The sequence below is a fragment of the Drosophila montana genome, unplaced genomic scaffold (assembly GCF_035044405.1).
Source record: "Drosophila montana isolate Dmon_TW-CO22-7 unplaced genomic scaffold, ASM3504440v1 contig_3286_1, whole genome shotgun sequence".
Classification (NCBI taxonomy): Eukaryota; Metazoa; Arthropoda; class Insecta; order Diptera; family Drosophilidae; genus Drosophila; species Drosophila montana.
This window is the reverse complement of record NW_026998170.1, coordinates 24,244-42,838: the sequence shown is the minus strand read 5'-3', so window position 1 is coordinate 42,838 and position 18,595 is coordinate 24,244. Positions and strand designations below refer to the sequence as shown.

General features: G+C 35.6%; 4 protein-coding genes across 6 annotated transcripts; 2 read left to right on the top strand and 2 right to left on the bottom strand.

Annotated features, from left to right (window-relative positions):
• Positions 1-792: 792 nt before the first annotated feature.
• Tsp29Fa (Tetraspanin 29Fa) lies at positions 793-5,279 on the top strand. 2 transcript variants are annotated; one of them, XM_064690848.1, is made up of 4 exons: positions 793-888; positions 3,165-3,260; positions 4,350-4,952; positions 5,018-5,279. In XM_064690848.1, exons 2-4 carry the CDS (start codon positions 3,192-3,194, stop codon positions 5,090-5,092), a joined length of 747 nt encoding a protein of 248 aa, XP_064546918.1. In that variant the 5' UTR covers positions 793-888; positions 3,165-3,191; the 3' UTR covers positions 5,093-5,279. The 2 variants fall into 2 exon arrangements, with proteins under 2 accessions (XP_064546918.1, XP_064546919.1); XM_064690849.1 differs by lacking the exon at positions 793-888 and adding an exon at positions 2,964-3,075.
• A 1,587-nt stretch (positions 5,280-6,866) lies between these two features.
• Tsp29Fb (Tetraspanin 29Fb) lies at positions 6,867-10,876 on the top strand. The gene is made up of 5 exons (XM_064690846.1): positions 6,867-6,885; positions 6,966-7,107; positions 9,055-9,243; positions 9,306-9,476; positions 10,245-10,876. Exons 2-5 carry the CDS (start codon positions 7,027-7,029, stop codon positions 10,734-10,736), a joined length of 933 nt encoding a protein of 310 aa, XP_064546916.1. The 5' UTR covers positions 6,867-6,885; positions 6,966-7,026; the 3' UTR covers positions 10,737-10,876.
• On the bottom strand, positions 10,775-12,983 carry Argl (Argininosuccinate lyase). The gene is made up of 3 exons (XM_064690845.1): positions 12,193-12,983; positions 11,389-11,789; positions 10,775-11,140 (listed from the first exon to the last, which is right to left on the bottom strand). Exons 1-3 carry the CDS (start codon positions 12,932-12,934, stop codon positions 10,859-10,861), a joined length of 1,425 nt encoding a protein of 474 aa, XP_064546915.1. The 5' UTR covers positions 12,935-12,983; the 3' UTR covers positions 10,775-10,858.
• Positions 12,984-13,660: 677 nt separating this feature from the next.
• LOC135434310 (dTTP/UTP pyrophosphatase) lies at positions 13,661-16,404 on the bottom strand. Of its 2 annotated transcripts, none has more exons than XR_010437218.1 (4): positions 15,924-16,191; positions 15,723-15,869; positions 13,864-14,098; positions 13,661-13,798 (listed from the first exon to the last, which is right to left on the bottom strand). XR_010437218.1 is itself a non-coding variant. In XM_064690847.1 (4 exons), the coding sequence occupies exons 1-4, from the start codon at positions 16,317-16,319 to the stop codon at positions 13,954-13,956; spliced, it is 627 nt and encodes a 208-aa protein (XP_064546917.1). In that variant the 5' UTR covers positions 16,320-16,404; the 3' UTR covers positions 13,815-13,953. The 2 variants fall into 2 exon arrangements, 1 of the variants encoding a protein (XP_064546917.1); XM_064690847.1 differs by lacking the exon at positions 13,661-13,798 and adding an exon at positions 16,230-16,404 and having other exon boundaries at positions 13,815-14,098; positions 15,924-16,168.
• Between the last annotated feature and the right edge of the window lie 2,191 nt (positions 16,405-18,595).

Sequence of the window (18,595 nt, the reverse complement as noted above, 5' to 3'; positions counted from 1 at the left end):
ATTTATTATTTTTTAATATAAAAATAAATATTTTCTGAATGAACAATAAGAGTTTTGGCGGTTGTCTTTTGAGTTTTTTCTTTTAAAAGAAAATGAAAATATGGGAAAAATTTCGAAGTTCTAAAAAATTTAAAAATTTTAATTAACTTTGTTTTAATCAATGCAGTTGAAAGCTTAGGAAATAGTTTAAAATATTTGTATCTATTTGGGGCGTGTCAAATTTAGCATCGATTTTTCTATTTATTTATATCAGTGACGCATATAACGTATACGCCCATTCAATATTTAATAGTATAGTGATAGAAAGTGAAAAACTTTTACTTTCAGATAATGTTTTCACAAATGTAAATGCCCTATAGCATAGATTGCACGAGTATTATTTATTGGTATACAGTATTTACTTTAAATTTATAAAATAACAAGTAATGAAAAAAAAACTATTAAATAAAAGAGTGCAATTTCTTGAACTCTAACTTATAATGAGTTTATATGAAACCTAGTTAGCTGCATACTATAAATGCAGTGTAAAGTGTATCTCAAAGTCGAATATACTCGATTATTCTAACTTGTTAATGATACAGTTAGAATTTGGCGAGGTACGTCGACCACTCGTGCAAGCGTTTTTATCTTTTCGCCACTGCGGCCATCTACATATGTAGGTAAACATTTACGTATGTGCCGGCCTATATATATACTTATTAATGTATAAGTATATTCTAAAAATATATATATATATTTCTATAGATGTAAGTGTACTAGATATGTATGGGTGTTGATAAACCAAGTTGAGAACGGCGCACGTCAATGCGATTTTCAGTATATGACTAAAGGGGCCGCTCAGTTGTCGCCCAACCGTCGTTGCCAGCGCCAGTTTCATCGAGCCGTAAAGTGAGTAGATATATCACTGAGCAACGTGTGCCGAGCGGCTCTCCCAGTTAAATACATTACAAATAAATAAAAAAAAAGAAAACCCCAAACAAAAATCTGTGAACGCTTTGAGACATGTCAATTGAAAGATAGATTGATTTAAATGTATAATATTTACCCAATTTTGGCAACAGTTTCTTTTGGAACTCATTAGTTCAGCCGACATGAGTCATCCATGTGATAAGACAACCACCAATATAAAAATGTGACCAAAACAAAATCGTTATAAATTCTATTGCCCATCTATGAACTTGAAATGAAATGTGTCCACGTGTGCATTGAAATAATTCAATCCGATCAGATATTGTGAAACCTTAGTGTGTTTTTAATTTTCGTGAAAAGCTTTTGAGTCGCATTTAATTGGTTACAATATTTTGTTTTCAAAAATGTATTTAGACATGCATAAAACACATTTCAACATATACTTAAATTATATATTAATATTTAAATATATTTCATACATCATCTTAATATAAACATTTTTTATTGTCACGTTCAATGAATTAAAAAATTTATTAGCTTCTAGAAGAGTACGCAATGTCGATTGAATAGTTCAGCAAGCTGTGATGAGAATAATAAAAACATTAACCCATAACAAATGCATAAAATTAAAAATGTTTACTTAAATTGAGCATAGATGAACTTGAATATAAACAAATTTATTAAATTGTAATTAAAGAAAGTATACAGAGAAACACAATTCTTTTATTTCATGATACGGTATATATCGAAGTAGAAAGAATAAGACAATTGTTTAATTTTTTATTGGGAAATATATTCAAAAAGAAAACACTTTAATAATTATCTGAGAAAAAGTTTTATACATTTATATGTTCGTTTTGTTTTCTTTTGAATAAATACTTATAAAGTACTTTGAAACAATTCTCAAAATTAACAATTAAGTAACCCTTTTCGTATATTCAATAACCAGAACATTAAAACTCTTTTGAAATTCTGAACGTATAAATATTTTCTTATACTGAATTACAGTTAAGCACTTGTATTTGTATTGTAAACATATGCGCTGGATAAACACTGAAGTTCACAAATAAACATAAATACAACGATTACAATCAAATTTGACGTAAACAATAAACGAAAAAATGCTTTTTGACAGAATTTAAGTGTTGTCATCAGTTATAAAAAGTAAATAAAAGAGAGAGAGCAACAAAAAATCTGATAAGACTTTTGAAAAGGGGGCTAAACTAAAGTTTTTAATACTATCGCTCTCTTATTAAATCATAATAAAGATATGGCGAGCAAGAAGGAATTAGTATCTACGGCACGCCGAATATTAAATACCCTTGCGGACATATGGCTTACGGAATTGCAGATATGTGAAGAGAATAGTGAAGCTAATTTTTAAGTTGTGTGTTACGTTTTAACAAATAGAAGATGTTGCCTCACATTCTTCCTATAGAGCCATATTATATATGGGCTGGACTTGGTCAACTTATCTGGAAAACAGAAAAGTTCTCATATAAAGATGTCGACCTTTCAAATTGTTTCGTACCTTTGCTGTTTCATGACGATAGCTTTAAAGCTGAGACTCTAAAATAGAGACAGACGGAGAGACTGACAAACGGATCCGACTGATCAAGCATATATATTTCGGGTAATATTTATAGAACTCTTTACAAGTGCATAAACATTGTGCCATATTTATATTTAGTAAAAGTCAAATCTTTTTTTTTTTTTTAAGTTGACTTTGCTTGGAATTTCTGGATCTTTTATTTTCTGCGTACCGGTGCGTATACTTAATGTACATGTATCCAAGTTAAGAGCTCTTAAGTTCATCAATAATTTGCTCAGTTTATGCGGTTAAATGGAGTGCTACGCTCGGGTGCCATTATCTTATCGCGCCCAAATAGAGTTTATCTTGTCTGAAATTGTGGTCTCAAGAGCAGCAACAACAACAAAGGCCACTTGCTAGTTGACCACATTTGGCTTAAATAAAGTGTTTGCCATATCATTTGCCGATAAGACAACGCAATTATTTTTTTTTTGTTTTCATTTTATTATTATTTTGTGATTAGAAACAAAGGAAGAATAACTGACTTTCGTTTCTTTTGGTCGGCCATTTATTAACGTTTTGACTTGAATACGCGGTGGTTGTGTTTCTTTTTATTTTTATTTTAGACCTTGCAGGTAAAACTAATGCGAGATAAATAATCGATTTTATTTTTTACAACTATATATATACAAGAAAATTTAAATGAATAATTATTTTTTTTCAGACTCAGAGAGAGTTAAAAATCTGCAATATGTCGCTTCTAACGGGCAGCGCAAATGCGGTGAAGTACACCCTATTTGGATTTAATCTGATCTTTTTGGTAAGTACTTACAGGCAAAAGCCATCATAATACTTACGTCCGTTTGACTCATCATGCAATGCATTAGCTACAATTTATTTTGCATTAGCTCAAAGTCCAACAACAATTTAGTCAGAGTGTCAGACTGCAATTGTGCTACCTTGTACTCATTTACAGATAAGATAGATAATATTCTGGCTAAAAATATTATTGGTTAGATACAGATACAACTAGTGTCTAGCCAGATGCATTATCAGTCAACGTGGGGGTTGGGCGGAGTTCGATTTATTAAAAGTAATTACAAAATAATTTGCTTTTTTCAAAATGTCTTGGCATATTTGTCTTAGTCCGTGCCAATGCGCAGTTTATTTTCTGTTTTATTCTTTCTTTTGCCAATTGTGAAATTCTATTTTGTTTTATTTTATTACCTTTTCCTGATAAGTTTAGACAGTGATTAATTTTGAAAGCAATTTGATAACAAATCCGTTCCGTTTTATTTCTACTATCTCTACTTTTGGTATTAGAAACACATGAGTTAGACATAAGGAATTTTTAGGAATTTTGTCTATATTTTTAATAGATTACCCTTAGCTTAAAAGAACATGTTTTTATGGCAATTATAAAAATGTAGTTGAGTGTACAAATTATTAAAACATAAAAGTTACAACAATATAATTTGATTAAAAAATTGTAACGCATAGAATTTTAAGTTTTAATCCCCGAGTTCAAATACGCAGGGATTCAGAGTCTTAAGAGTTGGAATGGATATCAATACTTTTCCTCATTAAAATAACTCAGATAATGATTTAGATAATATCCCTACGCCCAGCATCTAACAAACCTAGATACATTTTAAAAACAAGTATGACAAAATTGGTGTGGGAACTAATGAAGAGCGATACCAAAACACGATCCACAATTATTTTATGAACGCCAAAATAGGGGAAACACTTTTGAATTTCAATCTGTTATTGGACTGTAAACAAGTATTACGCAGTCGAATGCACCCGATTGCATTTTTCTTACCGGCTTATATTTAATAATACCTATTAAATTAGTAATTATCTTATCTATTGACTCAACTCAACAATCTATTACTATAATTCACAGATCACTGGCATTATTCTGATAGCAGTTGGTGCTGGTGTAGGCGCCGTCTACACTGGCTATGAAATCTTTTTGACCAGCAAATTCTTCTCGATACCAACATTTCTGATTGTGATTGGAGCGTTTATCATTGTGATAACCTTCTTTGGCTGCTGGGGTGCGCTCAAGGAGAACTATTGCCTGATCCTCAGCTTCTCGGTGATGCTGTTTATCATCTTCATTCTGGAACTGGCTGCTGGTATCAGCGGCTATGTGTTGCGAACTGATGCTTATGACTTGATCAAAACCTCGCTGAACGTGTCAATGAGTCATTATAGTAATAGTACACAGAACCCAACGAGCATTCTGTGGGATGATATGCAGCGCGATTTCAATTGCTGTGGCATCGATAATTCCACGGACTGGTCCGAAGTGTTTAACAATACCGAACTACCCCTTTCGTGCTGCAAAATACCCATAGGAGCCATAGGCACCTTTAGCTGCATGCAGGACGGAAACAACGTGTACCTCAACGATAACAAAGGCTGCTTGTCCGGCTTTTCCGATTACATAGCCGCTCATGCTGTCAGTTTGGGTGCTGCTGGCGTTGTCATTGCCGTTCTACAAGTGAGTTTACTGTACTTTGTACATTTATTTTTTGGGAACCCTAATTTCACTCTATTCATTTTCAGTTCTTTGGCGTCATATTTGCCTGTTATATCGCACGAGAGATTAAAATACGCAACGGCATCACAGGCTTCATGTAGATGATGTTAATAAGTTCCATTATATAAATGGAATTTCGTGAAATTCATAGCCTGCAATCTGAGCTTAAACCTAAGTAACACATTAATAACAATTGTTGCAGCTATTCGCGATTTTCCGCTGCTAAATTATTCAAAATATTTGTAAACTTATAATAATTTTATGAATAAATACAATTTAGCTTTTATAGACAGTTAATAACACTTATTGCCAGTTATTCATTTTCCCTATAACACTTTCAGATCACCATAAATAAAATCGAATCATCTTTGTTCTTGAAAAGGACGCAATCATTTAATTTACGTTGCACTCTTTTGGTCTTGGGCATTTTATATAAGCAAGAATCTATTTATATGGCCGTAAAAAAGCTATGTACAAATAATATATTTTACTTCATCCAACACTTTTTTTTCTTTTTTTTTTTGATCCAGAATCTTAAAACTTTGCTTAGATATATCTTCTTTTCAGGCTATAACATTCTTTTAATTAATAAATACAGCTCTTTTGTATGTGTTTCTCAATTTTACTGTAAGTGATAAATTCGTAGTTTATAGGCATAATTAGAATTAATTTAAACTTTGTAAGATAGGTATAAATAAAACAAAATAATGTAAGCATATATTTGTATGAAAATATGATTTGAAAGTTTTCAAGCTCGTTAATTATGTATGTATCCAAATTTTACTGTAACTATTAAACTAATAATGGGGAAATTTATGGTTAACTGTTTTGATTAGGACTTCTTAAAACTTTTTTTTTTAGTATAGAACTCTTAAGTCAATTAAGGCCAGAATAATATATACATATGTATACATATGTTTTTTATTTTGTTTTTTAAGATTTATTTTAATATGATTATAATTATTATTATTAATATTATAATGTATTAATATTATATGTATTACTACTATTACTGACTGATAATATGTTTCAAAAACATTCCATTTAAAAGTTCTGAAAACGGGTTAAAAATTAATCCCGAAAGTATGCTATACGAAAAGAAGTCCAAATCAAAATTTGGAACATCTCTAGCGTATAGCTAAAGGCTGTGTTTTCAATTATGTTAGGCATTTTGAAATAATTTTTATCTTTTTAGAGAACTCTATGATAAAGTTTTTATTTGCTTAATATTTGCGCAGTTACTAAACGCAATTGCCAGACAGCTCTAGAATATTATTTTTAGCAAATAAACGAATGCCCAACAAAGAGTCTATGCATGACTACAGCGAATGAATAATTGAAAACTATTCGGTGGGTGCAGTATTATTAAAAAATCGATAAAGCATAGAAGTTGACTCATTAAAATTTAGATATAGAATCGATATAAGTAGCACATGCTCAACGCTCCGCTCCAGCCCGCCCACCAGCTAAACGACCTTGCACTTGGAATAGTTTCAATTTTTAATTGTTGAAAAACCTGAATGACTATGGATTTCACAAAGTTATACTATATACAGATATGCATTTATAGAGGGAGGAAAATTCTAATATATTCACTGTAGCTAATTTAACATTTTATTGCAAAATGTAATGAATTGGGGCATAATCTTATCGCTGACTTTTATCTAGTACATTGAGTAAAAACAGTGAACATTTATTGGCTGATAAGCGACTTGAATGTTACATATAAAAAAGCGTTAAAACGAGAGGCACTTAGTTGGCTGAGAGAGAGAGAGAGAGAGAGGGAGAGAATAGCGGGCGAATTGGCCGAGAGCCGAGAACCGTTTGGCGCTTGCAACTGGCAACGTTCCCGTTCTGAGTCCGCTCAGTCAATGTGTAGCCAGCAAAAGTTAAAGTACGTTTTGTGGGAACATAAACAAAAGCGAACGAAAATTGCGATAAATTATTAAATACTATATAATTAACACTTTGCAGCGGATACCCCGCGGAACAGCTTTAAGAAAATAAATAGCAAATCAAAAACAAAACAAGCAAAATGGCGAATCGGGAGCTGGAATTAAATTCCGGAATGCGCTGCGCCAAATATATGCTCATCATAGTGAGCTTTATGTTCGCGGTGAGTTTTCCCAAAAAACCGATCGAAACACACATTTCATGATTCATAATTTGAAAAACGACGCCATTTTGATTTCCACATTGAACAAAAAATATATATGTATATCAAAGCGCTGATAATAAATGCCTTTTTTTTGTTTTTGCGCTTATCAGTAGTTGAGCAATTTTCGTGGTGATTGTGAATCATATAACGCCTGTGAATTGTTCAGTTGTACAAACTCGCATTGGCTCTGAGAAGCAAAGAGAATTGAAGAAAAAAAGAGAAGCGGGTCAAGTGCCTGTTTGTTTTTCTTATTTTAAACAAATAAACTTCGCTCAGAAGACACTTGACTTACGTTTCTTAAGAATGCAGATAACATCTATTAGCGATAACTTCTAGGTATACCTATAAGTTGTCAGCTAGCGATGGAGTCAATTCCAGAAATAATGTTAATGTAACTGAAGAGCTCACACAGATATACGTGTCTTATGAGACAATATATTACATATACTGTCACCTTTTCGTTTTATGTATTATTTTACATATATAATTCACTTTTCCTATCTGTGCAATATTTTACATCGGCTTTTCTGAGAATGGAAACTTCTTCTCAAAGTGTACTTCCGATCAAAAGTTATGTACACTCATTATTATAAATATACTTATATATAGCCAGCGTACAAATATTTGCACCCTTTGTGCGCACTCAGCGCAGTCAGATAAGATAATTGGGACAGGAACAGAACTCTCGAAGAGCGCAGCTCTAGTACCTGTATGAGTATACTGCAAGGTTCTTTTTTTTTTAATTATCTGACGCAATTATTTACACAGGCCAAAAAAAAAAAAAACAGCTGTCAGACAGGCGTTAAATGTTACTTATTATTCATAAAAACACTTTTTATTTCAAGTTTCGGAAGCTAACAAAATATTTAATGGATTTTACAACACTGTTTTGTTTAAATATAAATCGAATTTTAAAAGTCGTCATTCGGTGAATGAGTGTTCATTGTCTATTTAAAAAATGTTCATTCATTATTTTCCATTTTTTTTGTTATCTTTTCATTTGTATGATCAGCTTTTTATGATATTTATCATTATAACAGTCAGCAAAGTGAATCAAAATATATATCAAATGGGATATACCCACTTACTAGCTTAGTAATTCCTAAATGAATTTCCAATTTGAACTAAGGCTGAAATAGCTGTGGGAAAGTTGAATAATATCAAATATCTCTTTAAATATTGAATATTTTTAAACAGTTTTTTAAACAGTTCATTTTTAGTCTTTAAATATTAAAGAGATTGTTGCATATATTCAAGTTGCTATTGAGCTTAACTTGATATTTGAGGACACATTTCAAGAAAGTCAAAAAAAGCTTAAATATATTTAAACGTATTTTTAGGTTAATAATTTCCTATTTACACAAATCTCGTTTTATTTAGGACAAAGTTTTTTTTTGGGAATTAAACATCAAAAACATAATTTCTATATCGATTTTTATTGAAACGATTATCGGAGTCTCTAGCTTTAAAAGGTTCTGAGATCTGAGGTGTTCATACATACGGACATAGCTAGATCGACTCGGCTATCGATGCTGACAAAGAATATATATACTTTATGGGGTCAAAGATGCTTCCATCTCTCTCTTACGGTCTTTACCCATTTTTAATGGGTTCAGGGTATAACAACTAATTGGAACATATTAATGAGGCATATTTTTAATTATTTGTATAAAAAAAGACAAAGTGAAGCACATGAAAAGCTTACAAGATATGGTATTAGCTGCCAATTGTTAATGTTAAGGAACTTTACTTTTTAACCCCCGCTCAGCCCACAACAATGCATTAGATAAATCTGGCAGTGAATCATATGTGTTCAAGTGCCACATCCTCACGTGACTTGGCATGCAATTGCTAACTGAATTTGCAGTTTGTTATTTTGTATTTTATATTATTTTCTATTCACAGCTGACAGCAATACTGCTGATCATGGTAGGTACTACCATTCAGGCGATTTTCGGTGACTTCAGTCTCTTTATTGATGGACACTTCTCGTCTCCGCCCGCGCTCTTGATTGCCATTGGATTCATACTGATTGCCGTTGCCACACTGGGCGCCTATGGAGCGGTCAAGGAGAGCGTTATGGTGATTAATCTGGTAAGTGAGGCACTGCTGATTTCCTCGCTGAATTTGTAACGATTTAAGCACCCGTTCTGCAGTATGGTGTATGCCTGTTCCTGGTCTTCATACTGGAGGTGTCGGCGGCCATTGCCGCCTTTGTGATGCAATCGCAGGTGCGCGAAATGCTGATGCGCACCATGAACGAGGCTTTGGTCAACTACGAAGTGGATACCAATGTTGCCGCCGGAGTGGACTTTATGCAATCCGGTGTAAGTATGACTGAAAGCTTCTCAAATATATACACATAAAATGAAAGAGTATTATTTGAGGCTAACTTATCTTTTGTCTTAAATACTTTCGTCGAATACTTTACTCAGAACTTTACAAATTACTTTTCCTATCCAATATTTATGATTTTATCATTATTTGAATAACTTTTCTTTAAATAAGCTTATTTGAATTTTCCAAAAATAATTTTTTTCAAAAATCGTCAATTAAACTAAATTTAGTTTATGCTCATTCAGATATACATATATTATTTAAGACATTAAATTATTTCATCTATGTATATACAAAAAAATTTAGACTCAACAAATATGTTGAAAACATCTTTTGGAAATATATAATTTAAAAAAAGTTTTTTGATGAAACATTTAAATTATTTAAACATTTTTGCACTCAATATATTATCTGAAATTATCAATTGCTTATTTAAAAAATTTAATAAAATTTTTTTGACAACGATTTTGAATGTGAACATAAAACTAAAAGCTTTTAGTAGGTAACTCTTTAATAGGGAACAAATGTTCTTAAGACATTTTATATATATTACAATTATAATAAAATGTTTAAAAGAATCAAATTCAGTTCATTTAAAATGCCTTATATTATAAAAAGCAAAAATAGGCACACTTTTTTCTCAATCTTTACTTTAAATGTATATTTTACTTCATTTTCATATTTACAATAATTAATCAACATTTTTATTAGCTATTTAAAAAATAAATTAATCTGAAGAATCCCAATTCTGTTTTCAGTTGGGCTGCTGCGGCGTTATTAGTCCCGATGACTGGAAGGACAACTATTCACCCAACAAGAACATGACCCATCTCGATTCGGATGACGTGGTGGTGCCAATCTCGTGCTGTGGCAGCCTGGCCGAGGATCCCAACGATAACAACGAGGTGAACTGCCTGCAGCCCTACGAATATGGCTGCTTCAACAAGATGAGCTTCATATTGTCGCAGAGCGCCATGCTGATAGCCACCGGTGCCACCACAGTGGCCTTTGTGCAGCTGCTGGGTGTGCTCTGTGCCTTCATGCTGGCCAAGACGCTGCGTCGCAACAAGTCCATACGCGAGGCACGCCGCTGGCAGCTACAACAGAGCCTCAGCGTGCTCATCTCTGGCGGCAAGGTGGGTCTGCCGGCCAACTCAGCGATGTGCGGCTACCAGCAGCTCGAGAATAGCAACGTGCCCGGCACACAAGAGCCCTATACCTACACACCCCAGAGTCCCAGCGTCAACTAGAGGCACAACGACGACAACAACAACAACAACAACATGAATAATATTATGTAAAATATATAATTTGTTAAATAACTGAAGCCAAAGCGAAAGTCAAATAAAACAAATCAGTTCCAGACTTGGTTCTAGGACTGCTCGCGCAATTGCTTGTCCAAATTCTTGAGCAGACGCAGCTGCTCGGTAATGCTGGCGGTGGAGGTGCCTCCAATCGCATCATATTGCTGCACATTGTGGCCATAGTCGGCCACGCTGGCGATGTCCGCGCCAAAGGCGCCACAAATTTGCTGCAGTTCACCCAGCGGCACCTCTGTTATGTCCACGCCCCGTTGCTCCGCCAGTGTGACCACGCGTCCAATATGATGATGAGCCTCCCGGAACGGCACGCCCTTGCGCACCAGATAGTAGGCCTTAGAATAGAAGCATTTGTCTTACGATCAAAGAGTACACATTTATGCATTTATAAAAATCACTTATAGATGATCAAAGCAACGGCAAAACCGCCTTTAAGCTCATTTAAAATCCCCTTGAGACCAGTATATTATTTTGTGGAATACCCAACAATCTTTAGTGGAAACTGGGTTGACAGTTCTACTAGGCGGACAAAGGAAAGGTCGGACAATACATATGTATAATCTATAAAACAGTCTCAACTTACCCAATCGGTGGCTAGCATATCTGAGCTGAGCGCCGATTCCAACTGATCTCGCCGCACTTGCATGGTTTCTATCACACCCACAGCCACATCCAGACTCTGCGACAGCTTATCGAAGGCCTGAAAGCAGTATAGCTTGTCGAATTGCAAATCCTTATTATAGGCAGAGGGCGTGCCCTTGATGGTCATCATAATGCCTGTCAGATTGGATGTAATCACGCCAGAGATGCCGCGTATTAGCTCCAGACTGTCCGGATTGCGTTTCTGTGGCATTAAACTGCTTCCACTTGAGAAACTATCTGCGATTTTGATAAAATCAAATTCCTGGGTGCTATAGATAATGAGATCCTCGGCAAGTCTAGACAGATGCAGGCTAACCATTGAACAGCAGTAGATAAAGTCAACTACAAAGAAAAAGAAAAGGGTATTAATAGTTTAACAATTTACGAGTACTTATCTTTAAAAAAGCAGAGAGGCGATTTATCTGACTACATCATATTTATTTTACTTTATAGATAACTCCACAAACTTTACCAAATCGATCTGAATTGAATTGACTTTTTATAACTTATGAAAATGCATATTTCCTTCTCCAATGAAGATCGCCCTTCTATGTGATTTTCATGAACTCCAGTAAAGCTGAGAGATTTCGATATATTTCTGGTATATAATTTGTATGTAGAAAACTGCCACCGTCTGCTATTAATCTACCTTTGGATCTCCTTTACTTTAGCTTTCTCTTCCTTAACTTCGCCTTTCTATGCGATTTTCATGAGTTGAGTACACATTGTATTGGCAGGCACTCACCTACAAAATCGCGATCTCCCACAGCATGCATGCTATTGCCCGTAACTGCAGCAAAACCAAGACGCTCCGCCAGCCACATGCGATCAATGCCCAAAGGATTGCCGGCAACGGCACCGCTACCCAGTGGCAAAACATTTGAGCGATCCCGCAGCTCAGCCAGGCGTTGGCAATCCTCGCGCAGAGCGAATGCGTGCGAAAGCAGCCAGTGGGAGAATTGAACGGGCTGTGCGCGCTGCAGGTGCGTATAACCTGGCATAAGCACGCCCAGTTGCGACTCGGATTGCGACACAATCGATTTAATCACCAGACGCAGACGGCCCAACGTCTCGCGTATGGCCTTGCGCAGCCAGAGCTTCATGTCGGTGACCACCTGATCATTGCGGCTGCGTCCCGTGTGCAGGCGCTTGCCCAGCTCCCCGGTTAGCGCAACCAGCAGGCGCTCGTTCACTGTGTGAACATCCTCGTCGCTGGGCTCAAACTTGACTAGGCGCTCAACCCAATCGTAACGTATTATCTCCAGACTCTTGACCAGCTTATCGCAATCGATGGCATTCAAATGACCCGCCCGCATCAGGGCCTCCGCATAGGCCTTGCTCGCATCCAAATCATCAGCATATAGGCGGGCATCTTGGGGCAGACTGTTGTTCAGCTCCTGCAACGCCTCGTTGGGTTTCTCACTGAAACGTCCACCCCACAGCTTGTAGGAGTTGTGGCTTTGGTTTTCTTGCGGCTTCTGCGTCATTTGGCTGTGTTGCGTCGCGTTGACGATTGTGCACTGAATGCGAGCAGCTCATGTTGTTTAATTCTATACCAAAAATAATTGTGTATATATTTTCGATTTATTGTGTTCCGTTGGTTTGTATAATCTTTGCCTTATCTTTTTGAAAATATACGTTAATTTTCCATATGATTTTATGGCCGCTTGTTTAAACGATAGAGTCAAAATGATGCGACGATTTTTGTTGAAGAGACGCGACCACAGTGGTTAAAACTTATTTGTTTTTGTTTTTTCTTCTACATCACATGCAGTTATTCTACATTTGCATAATGCTTTAACAGATTTAATTAAACAATGTAAATAAATATTGCTATAAATTAACATTTTTATGGCACAGAATTATTTTCAACAATTCTTTAAAATATCTTGCTATTTAATATGCACATTACAAAAACTCTTTCTTTACCAAATAATATAAAACTAAAAACATAAATATTTATATATACAAAAAACTTATTTTTCACTTATAATAAGTATTTAGATAACAATAGAAACAATTTAATTAGTAATATACTAAAATTTACTATTTACCCTTTTATAAATTTTGATATTTGTCAAAGAAAAATCCTCCTCATTTCTTATTGCAAAACAACAAAAACAAAAAACAAAACAAAACATTTAATTTATATAGCAAATTTCTTGCTTACAAAAACAATAGTTATGCAACATAAATATATATGAACCACTTATGAATGTATTTCAACCACTGTGCACCTAGCTGAAGCACAAAAAAACGACACATCACTTTGACTTTATGTGTAAAGGGAACCCAAAAACAAAAACGCCGCTAGTTTTTGTCATTTTTTTAATTTGTACTCTTGACTTAGTCTACAAGCAAACAAAAACAAACAATTAAAAACACAAATACGACGCCTTATCAACTACATACATACATAGACCACCAGCACTTTAAGTGTAGCCTCTGACGTGCAAGATTACAGATGTGGATTGTGATAAGCGCAACTGACGATATTTGTTTGCAGCTACTTTAGATCCTCCAGAAACAATTTGTTCAGCTCACAGCACAGTCGATGCAATGGCAGACCCATCACACAGTAAAAGTCACCATCAATTCGGGGTATCAGAGCGCCACCAGGACCCTGAACGCCATAGGCCCCTGCTTTATCGCTGCAGCGGGAAAGGAGAAGAGATGAGCTTCCAAATCTTTGAATCATTTAAATAACTTGTACCACTAAGCTTGCAATACATAGAGTCGCTCTTGGGCATTATTAATGGCATGTGAGTCGTTCTTCAATGAGTGGATGATAAATGAGGTGCGATATCTGTGGCTTTTTTAGAAGCAGTTCCGATTTGTTCAAATTCTCAAATGCTTGGCTTCGTCCTGGCAGTCAATTAAAGGTAAACAAAATGTATCGCGTGCTTGCACTTGCACTTACAAAGACAAACAACGTTTTTGCGGAAGGCTTTGTCAAACCTTTCAATCAAAATCCTACCTATATATCTCTATATATAAAACTGTTTGTCCTGCCTGACTAATTGGCCGACTGAACCATTATTTCACTTTTCTTTATTGCATCAATTTATTTGATACATGTTTCCCACATTTTGGAAAATCCACCGAACTATGTGCAAACATGAATCTGCGCTTATGGGCGATATTTTCGTCCGACCGGCTTCAAGGATATTTTTAAAATTTTACGTAGCTCAGATAAATTTGGCGGCAAAAAATGAGCTAGTAATATACATATTGTATATGTTTGTGGTCTAGTGCTCAAATGGCAATACAGTAATAAAAGAAATAACAGCTATCTTCGGCGCGCCAAAGATTAAATACCTTTTCATAGATATAGCTTAGATTGCTTTTATATTTTATGCGTCAATGACTAGGTTTTTTTGCATTGAGGATAGACAGTCAACAGAACCAAAACGGAAAACAAATAATATAAAGACACGTTCAAACATGTGGAAAGGTGCGTGCATGCTCGACCCGTAAATGTTATCATGCATTCGATCAGCAATAAATAGGTAAAACCAAAAATTTGCAAGTCGACGTGACAAAACACTTTAATTAGTCCACATTACTCCGCACGCGAAAGGGAAGCAATCAGACGAAGTACATACATACATATATGTAAGAGATCTATTGGAGAGCAAATCAAAGCATTGTTTGTAAGTGGGAGTGAAATAGATAACAGATACAATAACCTTTTCCCTTGTGTCATCTATGACCAGCATATGACCATCATGCTCGTTTGCTCTCTGAAAGCAGCGTGAATAGCGATCGCTACAAATTCTATGATTAGGCCTACAGAGCAACTACTTGTCGGACACTCCTGCCTAGACGACTCTTACTTGTTTTTATACCCTATAACCATATTGTTATTTACATAATGTATTGGGAGAATTGTGTGTAACAAACAAATGAACCAATTTCATAATCTCTGTATACAAATTCTTCGTCAACACGATGAACCGAGTCGATCTAGCAATGTCCGCCTGTCTGTGCATCTATATGAATCTGTTAATATCGAAATCTACAAGATCTAGACACTCGAGTATTGAAATATATAATCTCTCGTTTTATATGATTATCAAGGGGCTTTTTAGTCAGCAGTGGGAGACTATAAGAGTATCTTCTGTTAAGAGTATCTTATAGTCTCCCAATGATGCCTAAAAAGGTCCTTGATATACCTCCCCTAACTACACAGTAAGGAAGTTTAAGTATTTGTTATGGCAGCTCGAGGACGGTTACAGGGTATCTTAATTGGGTGTTCTGTTTGGTTCTACTTACAGTGGGTCACCGCTGTCCACATAACTTTGTATCTGCGCCTCCGTAAGTTGGCCAAAGTAAACGTCGGCGGTGTCCGTAAATTTACGCACGCCTTGCGCATGCTTGAAGACGACGCCCGTAAAGACGCGATTGCAGGCACCAGAAAGGCTGTAAGTTATGGTCATAAGTGGATTTTGATTGGGCCACATTGCTGAACCTTACTTGGTCAACATGCGCACAGCATCGGCCGCGTCCTTGGGCTTGCCGTAGATCTCCTTGCCCAGGGTGACCATCGTGTCGGCTGCTATCACAAGCAGTTTTTTGCCGTCGTCCACGCTGCTCAAGCGCTGGAACACCTCCTCCGCCTTGCCCAGCGCGGTGGCCTCTATGTAGTCGGAGAACTCTTTAAAGTCCGCCACGTCCAGATTCTCCTCGAATGTGGAGGGGCACAGCTCAGCATTCAGACCCTACATAACACAAATTGGTTTGTTTTCGTAACTGAAATTAGTTGGTAATTGAAACACTTGCCAGCATTTGTACCAGTTCCTGGCGGCGTGGCGAGCCGCTGGCTAGGACAATGCGGTAATTGCTCAGCAAATGTTTAATGGGCGCCAACATTGTTTATAACAATTAATTATTATCTCACAGAGGAGAAAGCGCGGGAAGATCGGTAGCAATGCAAAACAAAACGGTGTGCACAATAATGAATTGTAGATTTATCGATAATTGATTAAAATATACTAAAATTTGGCATTTGGCATATTTGTACACCCCCAGGAAAACGTAAGAATCTTTTGCAAGAGTTAAAGAAAATAAACTGTATATATGAAAGAAAAATACCTTGATTGATATAATACTCAAAACGAGTACTTAATTATAGTTCTAATAGTTAATTAATTAGGTGCAGATTAATTAGAATTTTCATATATTTTGACGAAAGTCTTAAGTATTTTTTTTTATAGTGGAGCAGCATACTAAGCACGTTGCAGCGGTAAATCGAACGGCCACCACAATTTATCGGTCGATTGCAAGCGTCGCGAACCTACTCGGCGGCGCCGCGCGACTTAGTTTGCCAAAAATCTTTTGTTGTGCAATTGCTTAAAGAAAATAATTAAACTCGCGACAGGCGAGTGAAAATTTAACCGTTAGCCGTTGGCTGCTGCAGCCGTACGTGAATTAACAACCGAGTTGCCTTGATATAAAAACAAGTGCATATAAATAAGATCCGAAACATAATGAAGAAGTAGCATGAATTTAGCTAGTGTACATGTGTGTATGGCGGTGTGTTTGTGTATGTGTCTGTCTGTCTGTATTAGCTTAGTGATATTTTTAATTGTAGCCGTCGCTGTCGCTGCCCCATTGTCAAATTCAAAGTTCCGCTGTGGCGACCGTATTTTCCGTTAGTCAACATTTACAGCTAAGCAGCGGCAGAGCTCTTGCCTACGTGCCCACACAACAATAATAATAATAAAGCCCCCCCGAAAAACGCCAGCGTCGACGTCGCTGTCCGCCATCGTCACCTTGAAGTGCCGCCGCCGCCGCAGTCACAAGGCGCACGCGAGCCGTCGCTGTCGGTTCTCGCCGTTTCCTCGCCTCCCTCGCCCAGAACAAAGTTCAAGTCTGGGGCAGCCGCTTTTGCAAGGTTGGTGATAGAACCTCCAAACAAATAAAAATGAGTGCACACATACAATTGCATATGTATAAGATAAGCATATTAATTGTTGAATCCCTATAATTGTGCTTTTAATCAACAATAAAAACAACAAATATTTGTTTATTTGTGTCAGCGACTTTCTTGTGTGCCAAATTCCAAATATTGCGTAAACATCATTCGTCCGCGTCAATCAACGTAAATTTTGCGTGTAATGTCTCAAGTGCGGGCTGCTTCAATAATTGTGAACCGTCTTATAAATATACCAAAGTTGGTATGAGGGAAATTTTCAAATTTAGAGCAACATTTGTAGGAAAATTTCACTTCCCAAAGCTTAATATGTAGGGAATTTAAAATAGCTACAGTCTAACTAGTAGAAAACAATAGTAGATTGTTGATGAATGATGAAAAAATGTTATAAATTAATCAGATTTGTAATCAACTTATTGTTCTATATTCATACAACTAATTATGTTATTTCATAATTAATTACAGATCGGGAACTTAGACTGATTTTTATACTGATTCACAGAACTGAGTTACTCAATACATAAAAAAAGAAAAATATGTAAAAATAAATGATTATTTTAATATTATTCTTTTACAGATATTTTAAAACACATTTTATCCGAAGAAAAGCTTGGAAATGAAATTGTTATTTATATACATAGTAAAAACACTTATATTATAATTAGAAGAGCACAAAATTCATGAATTTATAAGATATGGAGTTAGATGAAAATGCTCAAAAATATTATTATGATTTTCAAAATGTAAACTAAACACATCTAAAAAGCTATCTATGCTTTATGCCAGAGTCAAATAGGAAATGCAACGCATATTTATTCCGAAGTAATTTATTTGTGTATTATTAAATTTATAGCCAACCGCTATACAAAAACAATTTAAAATTGAGTACTAGTAAATACCGGTAAATTGAATGGAATTAACAAAAATTCCGTGAATTGTCATAGAACTAAACTTGAAAATTCCAGAAGAAACTGATTTTCCGTAAAATACATACAAACAACTAGCTGTAAAATGCTGTTCACTGCACAGCGCTATTAAAACTGTGACCCAATCATGGCAGCAGTGCCTGAAAAACTATATTATATTGCAGATGCACTCATGTAAATCTGCATTCATGCTTACATACATTCATATATCTTCTTGTATATACATTTGTTCAAGCAATAAACAAACTAATAATTTCCTGTCTCTCCCTCTCGCGCTTCTCTCTCTA